This window comes from Carcharodon carcharias, chromosome 6, assembly GCF_017639515.1.
Source record: "Carcharodon carcharias isolate sCarCar2 chromosome 6, sCarCar2.pri, whole genome shotgun sequence".
NCBI classification, from domain to species: Eukaryota; Metazoa; Chordata; class Chondrichthyes; order Lamniformes; family Lamnidae; genus Carcharodon; species Carcharodon carcharias.
This window is the reverse complement of record NC_054472.1, coordinates 48465170-48483685: the sequence shown is the minus strand read 5'-3', so window position 1 is coordinate 48483685 and position 18516 is coordinate 48465170. Positions and strand designations below refer to the sequence as shown.

General features: G+C 38.9%; 1 protein-coding gene across 6 annotated transcripts in view; it reads left to right on the top strand.

The window, feature by feature from the left end:
* LOC121279013 (cAMP-regulated phosphoprotein 21-like) overlaps positions 1-7748 on the top strand; it is a 293633-nt gene extending 285885 nt beyond the window's left edge. For all 6 annotated transcript variants that reach the window (XM_041189756.1, XM_041189757.1, XM_041189755.1 and 3 more), the window contains 2 exons: positions 4001-4152; positions 6979-7748. In XM_041189756.1, the coding sequence (XP_041045690.1) occupies positions 4001-4152; positions 6979-7236 (410 nt within the window). In that variant the 3' untranslated portion in view covers positions 7237-7748. The remainder of the gene's footprint in view (positions 1-4000; positions 4153-6978) is intronic.
* The last annotated feature ends 10768 nt before the right edge of the window (positions 7749-18516 follow it).

The following is an 18516-nucleotide window of genomic DNA, read 5'->3' as shown; positions in this document are numbered from 1 at the left end:
AGTCCCTTTCAGCCAACCTTGTATGACCTCAGTTTCAGCTTCCATTGTAATACCTAGGCATGAGCCAACCTGCTTATCTTGCTGTGGAATCCGAGACATTGGCCATGAAACACTGTTATGTTGTACTGAAAGTGTGCTCCTGGAGTTGGGGAACACTTCCATGCTGGAAAAGATGGGCTTCAAGTTCTGTGCAAAGTTAGCACCACACTCCCTGGATAAGAAAGAAAGAGAGTAAAATGGAACTGGAAAAGGGTGCATCTGACAGTTTCCCAGTGGATAGTACAATTGAGAATCAGGCTCAATATAGAAGTTTCAGAGAGGAATTGAAAAGGCAGATAAGAGAAGCAAAGCGAGTATAAGAAGACACTAACGGAGAAAATAAAAACCAAAAGCAAAAATCTTCTATAGACAAATAAATAGTACAACAATGGTAAAAGGAGGAGTAGGGCCAATTAGTGACCAAAAAAGGGATTTATGCACAGAGGCAGGGGCATAACTGATGTATTAAATAAATACTTAGCATCTGTCTTTGCCATAACGATAGTGCCCAGGTCATGGTGAAGGAGAAGGTAGTTCAGACACCTAAAGGGTTTAAAATTGAAAAGGAGAAGGTATTGGATAGGCTGACTGTACTTAAATGTATACTTGTTCAAAAAGGATGCAAAGATGAGCCCAGCAACGGCAGGCCAGTCAGCTTAACCTCAGTGGTGAGGAAGCTTCTAGAAATGATGATGTGGGGCAAAATTAATAGTCACATGGTCAAATATATTGTTACAATCACAGTAGATGTTATTGCTGAGCAAACCAGACCCCAGGGTGAAATCTGTCTCACTGATCATAAACTTTTTAAATTATGAAAATGAAGGGGGAAAGCTACTGATCTCAAAAGCGTAGAGCTCCAATAACACCTTTAGAGTTTTAAAAATTAAAAGATTTATTAAAAAGAAAAATAAACTGAAGCACACAAGATCAAAGTTACACAATTAAAACGGTCTTACAGAACAACCCAACAAAAAAAACCTGCTTGGTCAAAAGTACAAAATTAACCTGCCTTCTTGGTCACAACTTCCTTACAGATTTTAAGCTTAAAAATCCAGTAATATTACCAAATCAAGGAATTGTTGTCACATTAATTAAGGTACACCTCACAACTACTCTTGAAATTCCACAACAGAGTGTAAGTGTCAAAGAGGTTCAGAAACAAACTGTTTCCAAAACACAGACTTTCCTGGTTTAACATTGGGTGGCTGCCACAAATTCAAAGCTTTCATACCTTGTTCGATAGCTCACACACCAAGAAGCTGGTCTTCAGGGCTTTTCTCCCACAGCCACCACATCTCAGTTAAACATCCTTCCTTAAATATCTTTATTCCTCTTTCATCTCAGATTCCATTGTCCTCAACCACCTCTTTGAACTCAACTTCTCCACATATAAAAATATTTTGTGTTTTCTATTCTGTCTCTACTTTTGGGTCAATAATTTTTAATATACCTTTCCCTGTTTACTCTTGAAGCCCTTGTAAGGTGCAAATGTTACTTTCCGCCTCTGAAAACGTTTTTGAAATTCAATAGTTGGAAACTCAAGTTTCCCACTTATCTCATAATGCAAATTTTAAACCACCCTTTTTACTTGTAACTCAACCTCACCATAACCTTTCATTACAAATGCATCAGCCTAAACCATTTAACCAGTAACCTCCCCCCTGTTTAATTAACACTGGATACACATGCACACACACACACAGCTTTGTTTACCTACACAGAATACCAACATAACCCCACTAAATATATTAATAAAAATCTCTCTCAGAGTATCTTAATTAAAGAAAGCCAGTATGGATTTGTTAAGGGCAAACTGTGTTTAAATAACTTGCTTGAGTATTTTGATGAGGTAACAGAGAGGGTTGATATGGGTGATACAGACATGGGCTTCCAAAAGGCATTTGGTAAAGTGCTGCACAACAGGCTTGTGAGCAAAGTTAGAGCTATTAGAATAAAAGGGACAGTAGCAACATGGATATAACATTGGCTGAGTGACAGGTATCAGAGAGTAGTGGTGAACACTTATTTTCCATACAGGAGGAAGGTTTATAGTGGAGTTCCTCTGGTATACAGGGCACAATTTCAAAATTTGTGGATGATACAAAACTTGTGATTATTGTGAACTGTGAGGAGGATAGTGATAAACTTCAAAAGGACATAGACAGGTTGGTTGAATGGGGGGACAATTGACAAATGAAATATAGTGCAGAGAAGTGTGAAGTAATTCATTTTGATAGATAGAATGCAGAGAAACAATATAAAATAAAGGGTACAATTCTAAAGGGGATGCAGGAGTAGAGGGACCTGGGGATATAAGTGCACAAGTCATTGAAGATGGCAGGACAGGTTGAGAGAGTGGTTAATAAAGCATATGGGATCCTCGGCTTAAATCGTAGCATAGAGCACAATAGTAAAGAAGTTATGAAAAATCTGCATAAAACATTGGTTCGGCCTCAACTGGAGTATTGCATCCAGTTCTGGGCACCGCACTTTTTAAGAAGGATATGAAGGCATTAGAAAGAGTGCAGAAAAGATTCATGGGAATGGCTCCAGGGATGAGGAACCTTAACTTACATAGATAGATTGCATAAACTGGAACGCTTCTCCTTGAAGAAGAGAAGGCTGAGAGGAGATTTGATTGAGGCATTCAAAATCACGAAGGGCGACCAGATAGATAGGGAGAACTGTTCCCATTGTGGAAGGATCGGGAACCGGAGGGCACAGTTTTTAAGGTGATTGGCAAAAGAAGCAAAGCTGACATGAGGAAAACCATTTTTACACAGCAACCCCCTCCTCCAAGATCCTCACCCCACGACCCCTTCCCTCCATTACTTGCCTGCGTCTGGGTCCCTCCTTGCTCCAAGACCTCAGGTAGGTGTACTACTGACAGCAGCTACTGGCTTTCTTTAATTAACATACTGGCACTGCTGAGGACAGTACAGCTGATGGCCTCTGATTGGCTAGCAACTCCTGGCAGGCAGGATTTCAGTCCCTGGGGTCTTTGATCCTGAGAGAAGGCCTGTCGCTGACCTATTAAGTGCATTAGTGGCACAAGATGTGGCGAAAAGAGGCCATGTGGGGGTCTTGCTGGCTTTCAAACTGGCAGCCGAGACCCACATTGCCTCCACTAGATTCTGCTCACAGTGTGCAGCTGCCGGCTCAATTTGTGAAAGGACTTTCACCACGTGCTCTAACTACAACACATCTCCCCTTTCAGAGATGCAGAGTGGCTTTAAATGGTGCAGGCCAGCTTTGTCTTGTATTAGCATCTCACAATTTTTTTATGCAACCACTCAGCAGCATGGTTAGTGCTGGCAGCACACATTGCAATCATGCTCATGAGCAGCAACACAAAGTTGACTTGCTGCTCAAGCCACATTGGAGAGGGGTGGAATAATCATGCATTGCAAGTCTCACCCATTTTCAGGTGCTGCCCAATGTAACCCACTTGGAATTCTCAGGAGCAGACTCTACCTAGTCTCCAAAGCAACCCACTCCAGAGTGTTTGTAATTAAATCAACCCAGGGATATTCAAGGTACAAAATCACATTAGGAATATTCAATTGGCGGGCATTGAGAGGTCTGCCAGAGGCTTTTACCCAGCCCTCTGAGGATTTTGTTAAAGCGTCATTAAATTTAAATCTGATCAGTGAAAATGCTTCTGCATGTGGTGTTAATGGGTTAATTAGGGGCACATACGGTTAATTATGATCGTTGTTGGCAGAGTTATTCTGAGTTAAGGCATCTTTAATGCACCACTATCTTTTTAATTGCTATTATCCTCAGACAATTTGATTACTACTGTAGCTGCTTTTTCTATATATTTACACCAAAGCCTTTCTTTGTCAGGCAAAATAATATGTACTTATAATTTCACAGTTTTGGAGCTTGTAATGAGCTTCGGAAGACAAGGTTGGGTTCAAAGAAGAGTTCTATGACCAACTCTTTCTCCTTCCAGGTTTTCAGGCTGTGTTGCCTAATCAGCAGCAAGGGTTCCAAGGCCTGATGGGAGTGCAGCAGCCGCCCCAGAGTCAGAACCTGTTGAACAACCAGCAGGGAAATCAGGTGCCCAGTGTGATGGTCCAATATCCAGCCATGTCTTCTTACCAAGTAGGTATTTTGAGTACTTTTGATGTCTTTCAGTTGCTCCTCCTCCTAAGAATGTTTTCCATTTGTTTAGAGAGTTAGAAAAGTTGTACAATTAATGCCACTATGGGGTTTATGTAATAATTGCTTGCAAAAGCAAAATGTAATGTGTTGAATGCTGTAATGGTCAACTACAAATAACCAATGTAGGAGTATATTCTGTCCTTATACAGAGAATAACTCTTGCCCTATCCTAATTTCCTTTTGTAATAATTACTTCTCAATCTATTGTTAAACCAGTAGCCATGATGGCCCTGTTACACTCTGCTAGATGGATGTCTAAATCTTGTAACATTTCCAATTTACCAAGATAAATTAGATTTATGTCACTGGGGATGAATAACATACCTAAAGCTGCATTAAATCGCAAAACAAGGTGTACTTAGTGAACCCTAATAGTGTTTTTTTTATTGTTCATTGAAAAATCCTGTTTTTGGTTTCATTATTCCTACATATTTTACATTTTTTTTCCCCTTTGAAAACTAATGTATGGAACCTCTAAGTTACTGACATTAAAGTAGGTAGATTTTTTTGACAGGTCATTAAATACCTTGATTTATATATATAAGAATATCAAACACAACCTTAATGTCAGTGTTGGCTTTTCAAAAACTTCTTTCCAAATAGCCACCCAACCAAGTACTAAGTAATGTCTGTGAATTAACTGCCAGGTGAGGTACTTTGTCAACATTATGCAACTGCATTGCTCCACTTAACACAATTTTATCAAATAACTTTGATTATACAGCTTCAACCTTTCCTAGTGTTCTTATCGTCTTAGTCAAAGAATAATTCCTGTGATCAAATTAGGTCTCCGAATCCAAAAACCTGGCCCTTTTTACATATTCTGCATCTGAGATAGCATGTTTAGGATTAATAATGACCTTTAATTGTTGTGTCAAACACTGTATCCCTGACTTGGGAAAGGTGGAAAATATTATATTGCTGGAACAAAACCTACTGGTAAAAACTAATACATTAACTTATAGATCTAATAGTGCATAACAACAAGAAAGAAAAATAAAGTCAGTCCACACCAATAACTTGCAATTATGAAGTGCCTTTAACATAATTAAAATAACCTATAGCCTGTTTTAGAAAATTTTTTTTTGCAAAACCACGGAAGAAACAAAACTTTTGGATGAATCAGTCTTCTTTAGATCCTCATGATAAGCTGTTATATGTGCATGATGTGTATTCTATCTAGTACACTCCTCAAATTCAGATGACCACACACAACTAAAACTTGTGGAAGAATTTCCCAAATTTAAACAGTGCAAAAGCCTCTGAATTCAGCTATTAATCTTCCTTGACTAATAATGCAATGGTAAGGAAACGTAGCATGCTTATAATTAGGGTTTTATATTCGTGTCTCATTTTTCTGTTAATGCTTTGGCCATGCCTAGTTTAATTATCTCCCAGGACAAAGATCTTGTATCCTGACTAATTTACAGCATGATCAGCTTGCCCTGTAAACAACATGCAATCGATTTTCAACTTGTCGCCTGGGCATAAAATTCCCCTGGTGGATCAGCCGCTGATTATAGAAACTAGATGGTTTTCATTTCTATTAATAATTGGGAGGTATCTGTGATAGGTTGCCAACTGCAACAGCAGTTTCATCACCACCAAGTTTCCACACCTCCCCAGGCTGCTAGCTAAGAACCTAACTTGTTTCCCACATTTCAATTTTAAATTTCACTTATTGATCATTTAATTTTATGTTGAGCTACTTTAAATTACTGTAGAAAATAAAGAAAAAACTCTTGCTTGCATCATACCAAAACTAGCACCTTTTTTCTCTACGTCATAGTAAAGTGCTAATTTAACAATTTGTGGACTGCTATCCGAGTTCTCCCATTGTCTCTGAAGTTGACTCTGCTGGATAACTCATGTAGACTCCAAAAAGATCAGTGTGCACGTACCTTACAGTTCCTCTCTGCATGCTCTTTGAAACACAGGAGACAATTTTAATTTAACCTGTGAATTGGGATGTATAACCAGCTTGTATAATGTAAAGATTTGTGTCTTCCTTCAAGGCTGTGTTGAACATTCAATTCCATCAGTCAAACTGCATGTATTAATATTTTGGTTTAATCTATCAAAATACTTCATCTTAATTAAGTTTTAAACACAAGGCATTGTCTTATTATTAGCAGATTAATTATCTCCAACTTCCATTTTGACACCTAACAAAGAGAGCATTTTGAATCTAGCTGTTTTGAAATCACATGAAATATAGCCAAAAATGTCTGTTTCTGTAACACAAAGGTAAAAATATATCAGGAACATGTCATTATAAAACATTATATAAAGCTGAAGAATATAATGATGGAGTTGCCTGCTTCTATTTTATCATTTCTGTTTTGTTAAAGCTGCTACATCAGCAGCCAGACTTGTACATAGTAGTGCCTACTGTCTGATTTCTTGCAGAAAGCGAGAAAATCAATGATTCAGGGGCTTGAACTGGAAATTTATCAATAAATTTAATAAAAATAAAACTTAACTTTATTGCTGGAAAGCATTGAATGAATATCTTTGAAATAGAAGTGCCAACAGCTCATGTTTTATGCCCCTGCATCATGAGGTAAAGATACAGATTTAGACTAGGCAAGTTAAGAATGCCCATGTATTCCTCTGGGAAAGATAATATTAATGAAACTCGTGTTATTAATTGTTAATTCTAGATCCATCTAAAATCAAAAATGTTATTACATGAATATAAGTGGATTATGTATTAATATTAAATACAAGAACTCTGTTCTGACCAATTTATTATTTTATTGTTAGGTGCCAATGACCCAGGGTTCTCAAGGGATGCCTCAACAATCTTACCCACAAGCTATCATGCTACCCAACCAGTCAGGTCAAGGAACACTTCCAGCTACTGGAATGCCTGTCTATTGTAATGTTATACCTCCTTCTCCACAAAACAACTTAAGGTTGGTAGCACCCCACTGCCCTACCAATAATGTACCAGTGATCCCTGCTAACTGCAGAACAAACTGTACAAGTATTAGCAGCACTGGATGGCAGGTCAAGTACTGACACTGTGGCTCTGTGTGAATAAAATAATATCAAAATGTATTTTTGGACATAGTAACTATGGCCTTCTGAATAAAAAGGAATGTCAGTTGAGGAAATAGAGTGTTATGTTCTCAGTTGATCACTGCTGGTATTCTGTTTAAATAAATAAATAAAATTCTAAAAAATGTTTGCTGGTTTCTGGTGCATTTTAGTCATGTCCCTGCTAGGTATGCCTTTGTAGCTTAGCTGAGTGACATGGATTCCCTGAGGTAAGACCTCTCCCTACCACTGAGCACCACTGTGTAGATTGTAATACCCCAATACTGATTAGTTTTGTACTTTGTGTTGAGTTTGTGAAGCTGAAAAGTATTACAATTATTATAATAAAATACACATTGTACCAAAGCTGAAATGGAAAGAATTGCTGTATGGAAGGAATAATTTATATACACTAGAGTTTTTTATGGATATATACTGTATTGTAGTGTTTAATCACAATAAAACTATTTGACCTCATGGGTAAAGGTCACATTTCTACCATGTGAGTTGTCTCTTCTCTTGATGTTTTAATTTGTTGAGTACCAGTTTAAGTATTTCTGACAGTAACTCAAACTTTGTTCACAAAGCAACTGCTAATTCATTTTTGTACTGCATTTTCAGCTGTTTCTGTACTAAGACACTGAAACTGCAAATCTGTTTACATCGCTATTACTGTACAGCAAAATTACATGCCTCATGCTTCCAGTTTTAAGCCAATTGTGAATCAAATAAATAGATGCAAGCTTGATCAGACTGATTTTCTCCACCTCTAAGATGTGTTACTAAATCCAGGCAAAATTTGATGAACCTCACACAAACAAAATATAAAAATATTGAATGTGGATGTTGCATTAAGTAGATTGGTATTTTTTATATGATGATTCTATATCTTGGAACATAATATTGTTAATCTTAATAATGTTAACGCAACTTGTGTGATGTGATTTAACTTTTTCACTGAGAGCAGAGATTCTCATGTTAGAAATTGTTGCAAATACTCTGAATTTCCTATTGTATCGGAAAGTTTTACTGTGATCCATCCAAGGGCACTACTGCTTGTGGGCAAACTCTTAAGCTTTCCTAATTGTTCTAAGTGACCCAACTGATTTACTCATTGTAAATTTTGAATTGTTATTTTGAGCTGCAACTGGATAGCATATTTAATATTTAGTTTCTGTTTCTGAGGAGTCAGTAAAAGATGCTAGAAAAGTGCAATTTTTCAGTAGGTTCCTATAGAAATCCCAGACAGCCAGTATCCATGTAGGGGTGATATTGTGATAGATTGAAGTGCAGCAGCTGAATCCATGTTAATCACAGTCTGCTCATTGGACAGATCTCTTCAGCTTTCCCAAAGCTCATCTGAGGGAAAGGAACAAATGCAGCTTCATTTCAAAATTTGCTACTAGGAACTGAAATTGAAGTGAAATGCATAATTTAATTTTCAGCTATTGCCTCATATTAATGTACATGTATGTCACAGTTGACAGCTTTTAAAACCCACATGTTTTGGGTAATTTATTGTATTGGGGAGGCTGCAAGGATTAAAGTATATAAAACTTGGTTTAAACACAAATGATAGTAAGAAAGTGTGACATTTCATTAAGAGATTAAAAGTATTTGAATCCACTTAAAACAAAATTCTAACATTAAAATTGGATAATTTAGAAAAGCTACAACTTGTATCATTTAAATAAATGGGAGTCTACAGTTATGTAGATTTTTTTCTGGTTCAAGTTTTGTAAAGTTAGCAGTTTAAAATGAATGGACATTAGATTTATTCCATGTATCAATGAAACACACTATTCATGTATTGGGAATGCAACAGGGCTACATATATTCTCCAATTATAGGCAATAGACAGATAATCAAGCTCAATATGACACATTTTCCCAATACCCACATGTATGGACTTTCCACCAGCAATCACTAAATAGCGATCAGGAACAAAAATTCAAACTAATTTTCTTCTTCCTAGTGGCTAGCCTATGGATGTTGAGGCTAGTTAGAACATCGCTTTGCTCATATTGTTACATTGGTTTTTTATCAGTTAACACCACAAATCAGGGATTAAATTTAACATAATCTTGGTTTGCAAAGCTTATTACCACATAATGGGGTAATTGAATTTTTTTGGGAACTGTAGATCTACTCCACTGTTCAATGACTTTCCTCAACTTTAGTCATGTTTGACACAGAGTCTGGGTATGCATTAATATATTACAGGGACTGAGCATTTTATTGTTTGTTGAAGTGGTGCTCAGTCTCATTTTTAGACAGTCTCTAGAGTTTGTGGCATCATGGATTGCAAGATTGCATACATCTTTTGAAAGGGCACATTGTGAACAACTCAGTATCAAAATATTATACTTGACAAATTGGCTTGAAGCACAAACAAGAAATGTCTTAAGTTCTACCAGCAGCGAATGAATGAATGAATAAATCTAGAGGGCATCACAGGGTCCAAACCAATGTGAAGGCTTTTGGTGAGGTAAACTATAGAGCACCTTACTTATCTAGGCAAGGTCAATGACTGAGTACTTAATTCATTACACCCTTCTTAATCCATGCCATTCTTTCTCTCATGCTTCATTATTGGCTGACACCAAGAGAGTCACTGCTTTTTATTTGTAACATTGACCTATAAACCCTCAATATCAGTGCAGCTAATACCTCTGCCAAGAGCCTCTCCTAGTAATCAGACTTTGTTTCATAGATTACATTTGATTTGATTAATCTCAAAATGAATTGATAGATTCACATTAGTAATTTTAGTGTTTAAATTGTCATGAAGGTCATTTGATGTGGTGGTCATATGCTATTTATTATTCAGTGTTACTGACATGGGACAGGACACCAAACCCACTAGCAAATTTGGTAGTACTCAAAGCTTTATTCCTTCTGATGATGCAGTGGTTTGTCTTACTATAAATGGCCATTAGAGACTTTGCTTCAGAAATTTGTCCTGGCCTAAATGCCAGAATGGTCAACATTGCTGCTCAATCAGCATTAATTGACACATTTGACTACCTCAACATCTTTCTTTACCTGTTGCCATGGTAATGAATCCAGGCAGTTGGGCATTTTGAGTGAATGGCATCCTCCCAAAAGGGATTCTTCCAATAAACTACTGTTTATGCACCAGCATTTTCCAGGCACAAACACTGCCCAGGGGTTCCCAAGGTTACGTAAGACGTAATATTTCCCTGAATGAATAATACTTTGAGGACTACAAAATTGATGCAATGCTTCTGCATATGTAATCAAGGGGAGCATAGTTTGTTGCTCAAGATACCTTGATCCACCAACACACTTAGCTTTAATTATTTTGTTCGGTGCCAAGCAAGGGGTTGAAAAGAACATTTTAGGCTTCTTTCTCAATCCCACTTCAGATACTTTTTGGTAAGTTTCATGTTTAAATTGCGTTAGTTTTGGATATACTTTACCTGAAATTTCTAGTCATTGCTCAATGGAGTAACTTAACCGCCTTCAGTTTTCTTGGATTTCCCCTCTCACATGCAAATGACATTTCATTGATTTTATTTGGCAAAGTCCACACTGGTTTACTTCAAAACTGATCAATGTGAATATATTTCATTAGAATGATAACCACTGAGGAAGTTCTTATGACTTCTTTTATGCATTTTTCAGTGATATTCCAAGTACAGAATAAAGATAGGAAGCCTCTCGTGTGAAGGAAGAATTGAAAAAGAAAAGAAGAAAACTGACACTCAGGGTAGTAGTGTCCTTTGCAGTAATTGTTGAAATAGGTTAAGCTGCATAATTATCCACCAAAAGGTGCCTTAGACTAAATCCATTGTCAGGTTGCCCAAACTCCTATGACAGATTAATGGCTTCATGCTGCACAACCTCAAACTTCTAATATGACCTGTTATTGCAATTGAGATGGGATTATATCCTGGTAACCTGTATAATAATTTTTCAAGATCCTTTAGTTTATTCACCTTGCATCTTTTATAGTATCTCTGTTAAATGGAGCAGCATTGAATGCTCACAATCTCAGTTCTCATAAATATTTTCTACCTGCAGCTCTTCTCACAAGGTACCTTTGCTGTCCTAACATGACAGCTGTATCTGGCACAGTTACTCTCAGGTGATTTGGTTCTTGAGAGGAGAACACTATTTAGTTTAGGTCCTATTTTTTAATTGTTAACAAAATCATGGCATCTATTCTAAATATATATAAAACAGCAAATTGAGAAGATTAATTTTATGTTATCAATTCAACTACTTCACAGCCATCAATTCTGACATGAAATAATCTTCCTCTATTTGCAATTGAAATCTGACATAGTCTGATTAGGATTAATTTATTGGTTATCACAGCCTTCTAATCTCTCATATATGGAAAATTCAAAGGTTATCATTTGCTCACATAGAGGTTCATGGAAGGAGTCAGGAAGATCAATCATTTTGTCAGACACCCAGTACCCATGTTGAGATCTTACTCTTGTTCTCCATGAACCTTTACCTTTTGGCATCTTGTGGCCTTAAATTTCTTATTCTGAGCACAGTCACATTCCTGGCCTTAGCTAAAACATTTTGAGTCAATGAGATTGAACATATTTTATTTAACACTCACATCAGGCTATTTTTACATCTCATTTGAGATTTCTTCCTAAAATTGTCCATTCCCATTTTTCTGAAGAGTTTATGGTGCTGAAATTCTTTTCTACCACTTCAGAATGTTCCCTTGGATGTTGAACACAGATTTTACAATGTACATGTCTTTTGTCATACTATATCACTAAGAACAAAGGTATCTGTAAATCTAAATAATTATTCATTTTATTTGGTGATAAAACATTAGATAACTTCATCAGCAACAAATGTATTTCTAGATGGATAGTGGAATGTACTTCTCTTTTTTTTGGGTTTTTTTATAAGCTTTTTTATTTGAAAAATAATGGCAAATGAGAAGACTTGTATGATATGACTTATAGAGTCATTAGTACAGCTTCAATAAACAGTGTTGTGTAAATACTTAAATTTTTAAAGGTCTCAATGACTCAGTTATTTAACAGGGAATTTGATTTTTCTACTGGTTTCTGTTCATTACCCCTACCTCTTCTCTCCTGTTATAATGATTGTGGTGAATTGTGGCTTCCACAATAGCTGCAACACCTAGGTTCTATTCCACACATTCAAACACATCTACTTGATGACCAAAAAAGGAGGTTCATCCCGGTCCAATGTGCCTTTATTTTAAAATCAAAATCATAGAATGATACAGCACAGAAGGATTTCATTTGGTCCATTGTGCCTGTGCTGGCTCTTTAAAAAGCCCTATCCCATTCCACTCCCTTGATCTTTCCCCATAGCCCTGCAAATTTATCTAATTTTATTTTGAAAGTTTCTACTGAATATGCTTCTACCATCTCTTCAGGCAGTGCATTCCAGAAATCACTGTGTAAAAAATGTTTCCTCATGTCACCTCTGGTTCAATTGCCAATCACCTTAAATCTGTATCCCCTGGTTACTGACCCTTCTGTTATTGGAAACAGCTTCTCCTTATTTACTCTGTCAACATCCCTCATGATTTTGAACACTTCAATCTAATTTCCCCTTAATCCTGTCTTGTTGAAGGAGAGCAACCACAGCTTCTCTACTCTTTCTACATAATTGAAGTCCAACATTCCTGATACCATTCTAGTGAATCTCGTCTGCACACTCTTCAAGGCCTTGACATTCTTTCTAAAGTGCTGTGCCTAGATTTGAACACTACTCCAGCTGAGGCCTAATCAATGTTTCATAAAGGTTCAGCAAAACTTTCCTGCTTTTGTGCTTTATGCCTGTATTTACAAAGCCAAGGATTCCATAAGCCTTTTAACAACATTCTCAGCTTGCCTTGCCACTTTCAAAGATTTGTGTACATACATACATCATGCACATCTGTTCTTGCATTCCATTTAAAGCTGTACCATTTATTTTATATATTTTTTTCTTCATTTTGACAACCAAAACACTTCTCTGTTAAATCTCATCTGGCTTATGCCTGCACATTTCAGCAGTCTATCTATGTACCCCTGAAATCTCTTACTATACTCCTCACTGTTTGCTACTTTCAAGTTTTGTGTCATTTACAAAGTTAGAAATTATGCCCTGCATATCCAAGTCCAGGCCATTAAAATATATCAAATGGAACAGTGGTCCTAATACCCACCGATGGGTATAATTTCCTCAAGTATGAAAAATCATCAATCACCATTCCTCTCTGCTTTCTGCCCCTCAGCCAATTTCATATCCATGCAGCCACAGGGACTGCAGTTCACCATCACTCTCTCAAGGGTAATTAGGGATGGGCAATAAATGTTGGCTGAGCCAGCGATGCCCACATCCCGTAAACAAATATACTTTGAAAAAGCCAATGTTGTAATTCACATTGGCTTCAATTTTGCTAACAAGTTTATTATGTGAAATTTAGTCAAACACTATTTGAAAGCCTATCAGTCCATCCCATTAGTTCATATTATTTGGCCACATATTTACAAGAGCTGAATAATTTTGGCTACATTTATTGCCTCTGAATCTTTCCCCATCACCCACCACACATGTCAGGCTGACTAGCCTGTGGTCATCAGAGCTATTGTGTTCCCCTTTAGAGACCATGTGTTAAACAGCTGCAGTCCTCCAATTCTCTGGCGCCACTCCATTATCGAAGGAGGATTGGAAATTTGTGACCAGAGCCTCTGCAGCTTGCAACCCTACTTCCCTCAGCAACCTAGGAACATCGCATTAGGATCAGATGATTTTTCTACTTTATTTTTTCTCCTTTTCAATATTGCTGCTGCCTCCTCCTTTACTGTGACTGCCAGTAATCATCTTCTTTAATGATGACAGATGGAAAGTACTTATTTAGTACCTCAGTCATGCCTTCTGCCTCCACAAGATCATCTTGTTACTCCTTAATCAGTCCTACCCTTCCTTTGACTACCTTTTTACTACTTATATGTTTATAAAAGAATTTGGGTTCCCTTTTGTTACCTACTAATCTGTTCTTAGGTATTCTTTGAGCTACTCTTTAACTTCCTCCTGAGCTCCTGAACCCTATCTGTAGGCCTTCAAACTTTTTTCTTCCAATGTCATTGATTCTAACATGGATTGAGACTTCTGGCTGTTCTTTCCCCTGTAAAATATTCTGCATCTGTTTAGTGATGTCTTCTACCCTGACACCTGACAAACAACACATTGTGCGGAACTCTCATCAGCAGTTGCAGATATGCTTATCTACCTCCCTGTCTATTGAATCCCCTTTCCTATACTTTGCTGTGCCATCCCTCCACCTGTGCAGTCCTTTGTCCCACACTGCTCTTGATACGTTCTCAACTGCATTCCCCCAAGGTATCATTACTCTCAGCATTCAGAAAACTAGTTCGAGAGTGCTGCACTGCTTGTCTTTCCCAACCCAGCTAGTTGACCACCTACTTACTATTGCCCTGAGCTCTCTGTGGTTGCAGCATGGCTACCTCCAGGAAATTCTCACCTCCTTTATGCCCTGCAGTAACTCCAACTACTTCTTGAGCACATGGTTATCCAGGACACATGACACCAATCAAAGTCAAGCTTCCTGGTTTAAATTTCAGGCAATGCTTGGCAGATAACTGTCAGATACCATTAATTGATGCATTCTCCATGGCGAAGCCTTTACCAATCAGAGTCCACTTCCCAACCAATCATCAGTCTCTTCTCACACAGTATAAAGATGTTGCTTCCCCTGACATTGGTATTCTTGTAATTGTCCTGATGAGTGCAAGACAAAAAGCTTCAACAAAAGGTCTTTTTTTCAGCAGTACTCAAGTTCTGTATTACCAAATGACAACTATTAAGTAATTAATGAATAGGTAATGCGTAATTAAATTCTTTTTACTTAGAGTGCTCCCTTATTACCCTTTTGCTGTTGTCCCTTGGTTTAAATTATTTGTAACCTCCCTCACCTTTTGCACATAATTCCCAAATTTCCATCTTCACTCTGTGTAGCAACTCAGCTCATCCAGCTCTGTCTTCACCATTCTCCATACTGAAAACTTCTTTCTCAATTGGCATGCCTGAACCTTTTCTTCATGATTATAATCATGTGTATATTGCCTTTCAACCCAGGTGTTTTTTTTATAATTCCAAACGCCCTCTCATTTTCAATGTCTGCCATTTTAGCTCAGCTGTTCCAATTACCTCAAATTTCCATTTTTCTGTGGTTAACAACTTTCTGGGTATCAAAGCCAACAAGAGAAGTCTTTCGTTGTGGCCCAGACTTTTGCCACAACAGAAAGCCTCCCCATCGTGACAAAAGTGGTAGACAAGCCTGGAATGTGGTTGACTTTTAAATGCCCTCTGAACAAGGGCAATTAGGGATGGGCAATAAATGCTGGCCTAACTATTGATGCCCACATCCCATGAACAAATTAAAAAAAGAACACAGCACTTCCTATTTTTGTGGGGTGGGACTGGAGTTGGGCCAAGGTTCGCACATGTGTGGTTTATGGAGGCAGCTGACTATTTAAATCACAGCTGCCGCCACTGAAGTAGGATTTTGGTAGGATAGGAATGCAAAACACAGAATGTGCAGATTAGACCAGATAAGAGGAGTTCTGAACTTGGCGGATAACCAGGGTGCCCCTTTGAAGAGGTGAAGTCCCCCTTTAGATATGTTCCCAGGACACTGGTAAGGCACCTTTGGGATTGTTAAAATTAAACATGGCTGTGCCTAAAAAGTACATATACAATGAGGGACCGTGGGGGTGGGTAGACTGGCATGGGTGGGCATAGGAGATATGAGGGCCATAGGGAGTAGATTGGAGCATGAGGTGGCATAGCTTGGCATGGATGGGTCATGGGGAATATGTGGTGCTGGGGTGGCGGAGGTGGGGGTGGGGGGGGGGGAGCGAGGGCTAGAAGTCTGTTTTCTGTTTTAATCTTTTTCTACTTTAATTCAACAAAGTGCCGGAACACAGAGTCGGCCTTCTGCCCGGCCCACCTTCATACCCGGCAGCCTCTGCACTCATTCCGGGAGCAGCAGGCCTGGCTTCTAATCCGACCCGCTACCACCACCCCCCCCACCGGAAGAACGAAAACGTGGGTGGCCATTTTTTAAGGTCAGAGTCACAGGACCGGGAATTCTCCCAACTCTGCGAACCTGACCCAGGAGCGAAAATCTGGGTCGACATGATTCACATTTCCCAGTGTATGAGCTGTAAGCAAAATATCACCATCAGTCTCTATTGGTTACCCAACATTTATAGTAATTCACAGAACTCTGTGAAGCTGATTTTGTCTGCTTCATTACAATTTTTCATTATCTGTTCCAAACAATCTTTAAAGTTACAAGGTGGCAAATTGAAAAGTAGCAAATTGTAGGTGGAATCTTATGCCCCCACAAGAGGTGAGGAAGGAGGCAGGAGGGCCAGAAAATTTGCTGGGGTGCTTTCCCACCCCCAGCAGAAGTAATTTCTGGGTGGGAAGGCTCTTGGTTAACCTTCCAGTTCTGCCTCCACTTGAGTCCCTAAGTGGCCAATTAACCACCACTAAAGGGCCTCTTCCCACCTCCGCTACAACCTTCCCAGCTCCAGGCATGCGGCCTGCAGGACTGGTTAAACTGCATGTCAGCTGCAGGTGGTGTGGGGTGGGGGCGTCCATCGATCTTCACTAACTGTGAGTGATCGAGGGCATGGGCATGGGGCAGGGAGGGTGGCCGCTGACAGTAACCCCTCCTTCCCTTGCTGCTGACCCCCATGGCCTCCCTCTTCCCGCAAACCCACTGTGCGAGACACCACTCCCACCCCCGCCCCCACCCCCAACAGACTAACCTTTTCCCTGTGTCACTCCATGATCTTGGGACTCGGGGTGTTGTTCTGGCAGCAGCCACATCCTCCTCCATGGCACTGCTAAGTGCAAGAGCTGCCGGTCTCTGGCTGGCAGCCCTAGGTGGGTGGGACATCGTATCCCAGGATCCTCAATTGGGAGGAAGGCTTGCCACCCTCCACTTAACTGCCTGATGGGCAGAAGATACAATGAACTTTTCTCCTAAGAGTCAGTGTGGCTGTTTCGCTGCCTTATCAGGTAATATGCGAAACAGCCAACTAGAATGGAAGATTCCACTCCATGAATCTAATTTTACTTGTGGGGAATGATTATAGGGCACATCACATGATTTCAGATGGTCTAGAGTTAGATTCTGGAGTCACCCTGGGGTTGTGAATTTCTCTTCACAAAGAATAGACCTACCCGAGGTTAGGTCACCACTAAAGAAAGAAAACACTACTAAAGTTAGGGGATCTTATTTTTGTTCATTCATCCCTCTTCAGATACGAAGAAAATTCAGGAGAATTCAACATTCAAGAGAAAAGTCACTCAAGGAGTTAGGAATGTCCTTTTAAGAATTTCACTCCACAGGCAAGTAATTAATTCTGCCGTTCAGCTATATTTAAGTCACCGTTCACTCTCTCATTTCTTGTGGCATTCACAGTAGAAATGCTTGTAACACATTTTGTCTGCTGTGGTAAAATCTGTTCAGATATATCCCTTGAGCTGTCATCACATGATGTGCTTCCTGCTATTGGTCACCTACCACCTGCATAGCCAAGGCGCATCACCTTCCCACATGTTAGGCTGGATTTTCTCCATCCTGTGGAGGGGGGTCACAGTCTTATTGGATGAATTGGACTGGTTTAAGGAAGTAGAAGTCCAACCATCTGAAATAAAACTATAAGGGACAAGAGGCACAGATCTGAAAGCGAAGGATAAGTTCACTACAACTCTGAGGCATGAAAATATAAAAATTAACTAAACTCTTTATATCTTACAGATGAGACAATGTTGTTAATGATGATGTAAGTATGACATCAGAGTCAGATGACCAAGAGACTCCAAGACAGAGAGACACAGTCTGTGTCCAGAGAACAACGTGCTTACAAAGAGGTCTTGGATGTAAATAGTTCTAAGTAAATAGTAAATTTCTCTGCTCAGCAGGTCAGCGTGTTTAGGACTTGGCCTTCTACAAGAGATCAATGAGGTAACAATAGAGGACAGCAGAGCAATGTTCAGGGATGAATTTCCAAAATTGTTCCAAGGACTGGGAAAGCTCAAAACTGCAGCAGAAATTGAAGTCGACTTGTTACGCAGTGAACCAGTCTTTATTGAAGAAACATCATCCATTGGACCACAGGAGGAAATTACAGATCTTTGCAGACTAGAAGAGGTAGACACAGGATGCACTAAACAAGACGGTGACGATCTGCTAGAGGAGATTCT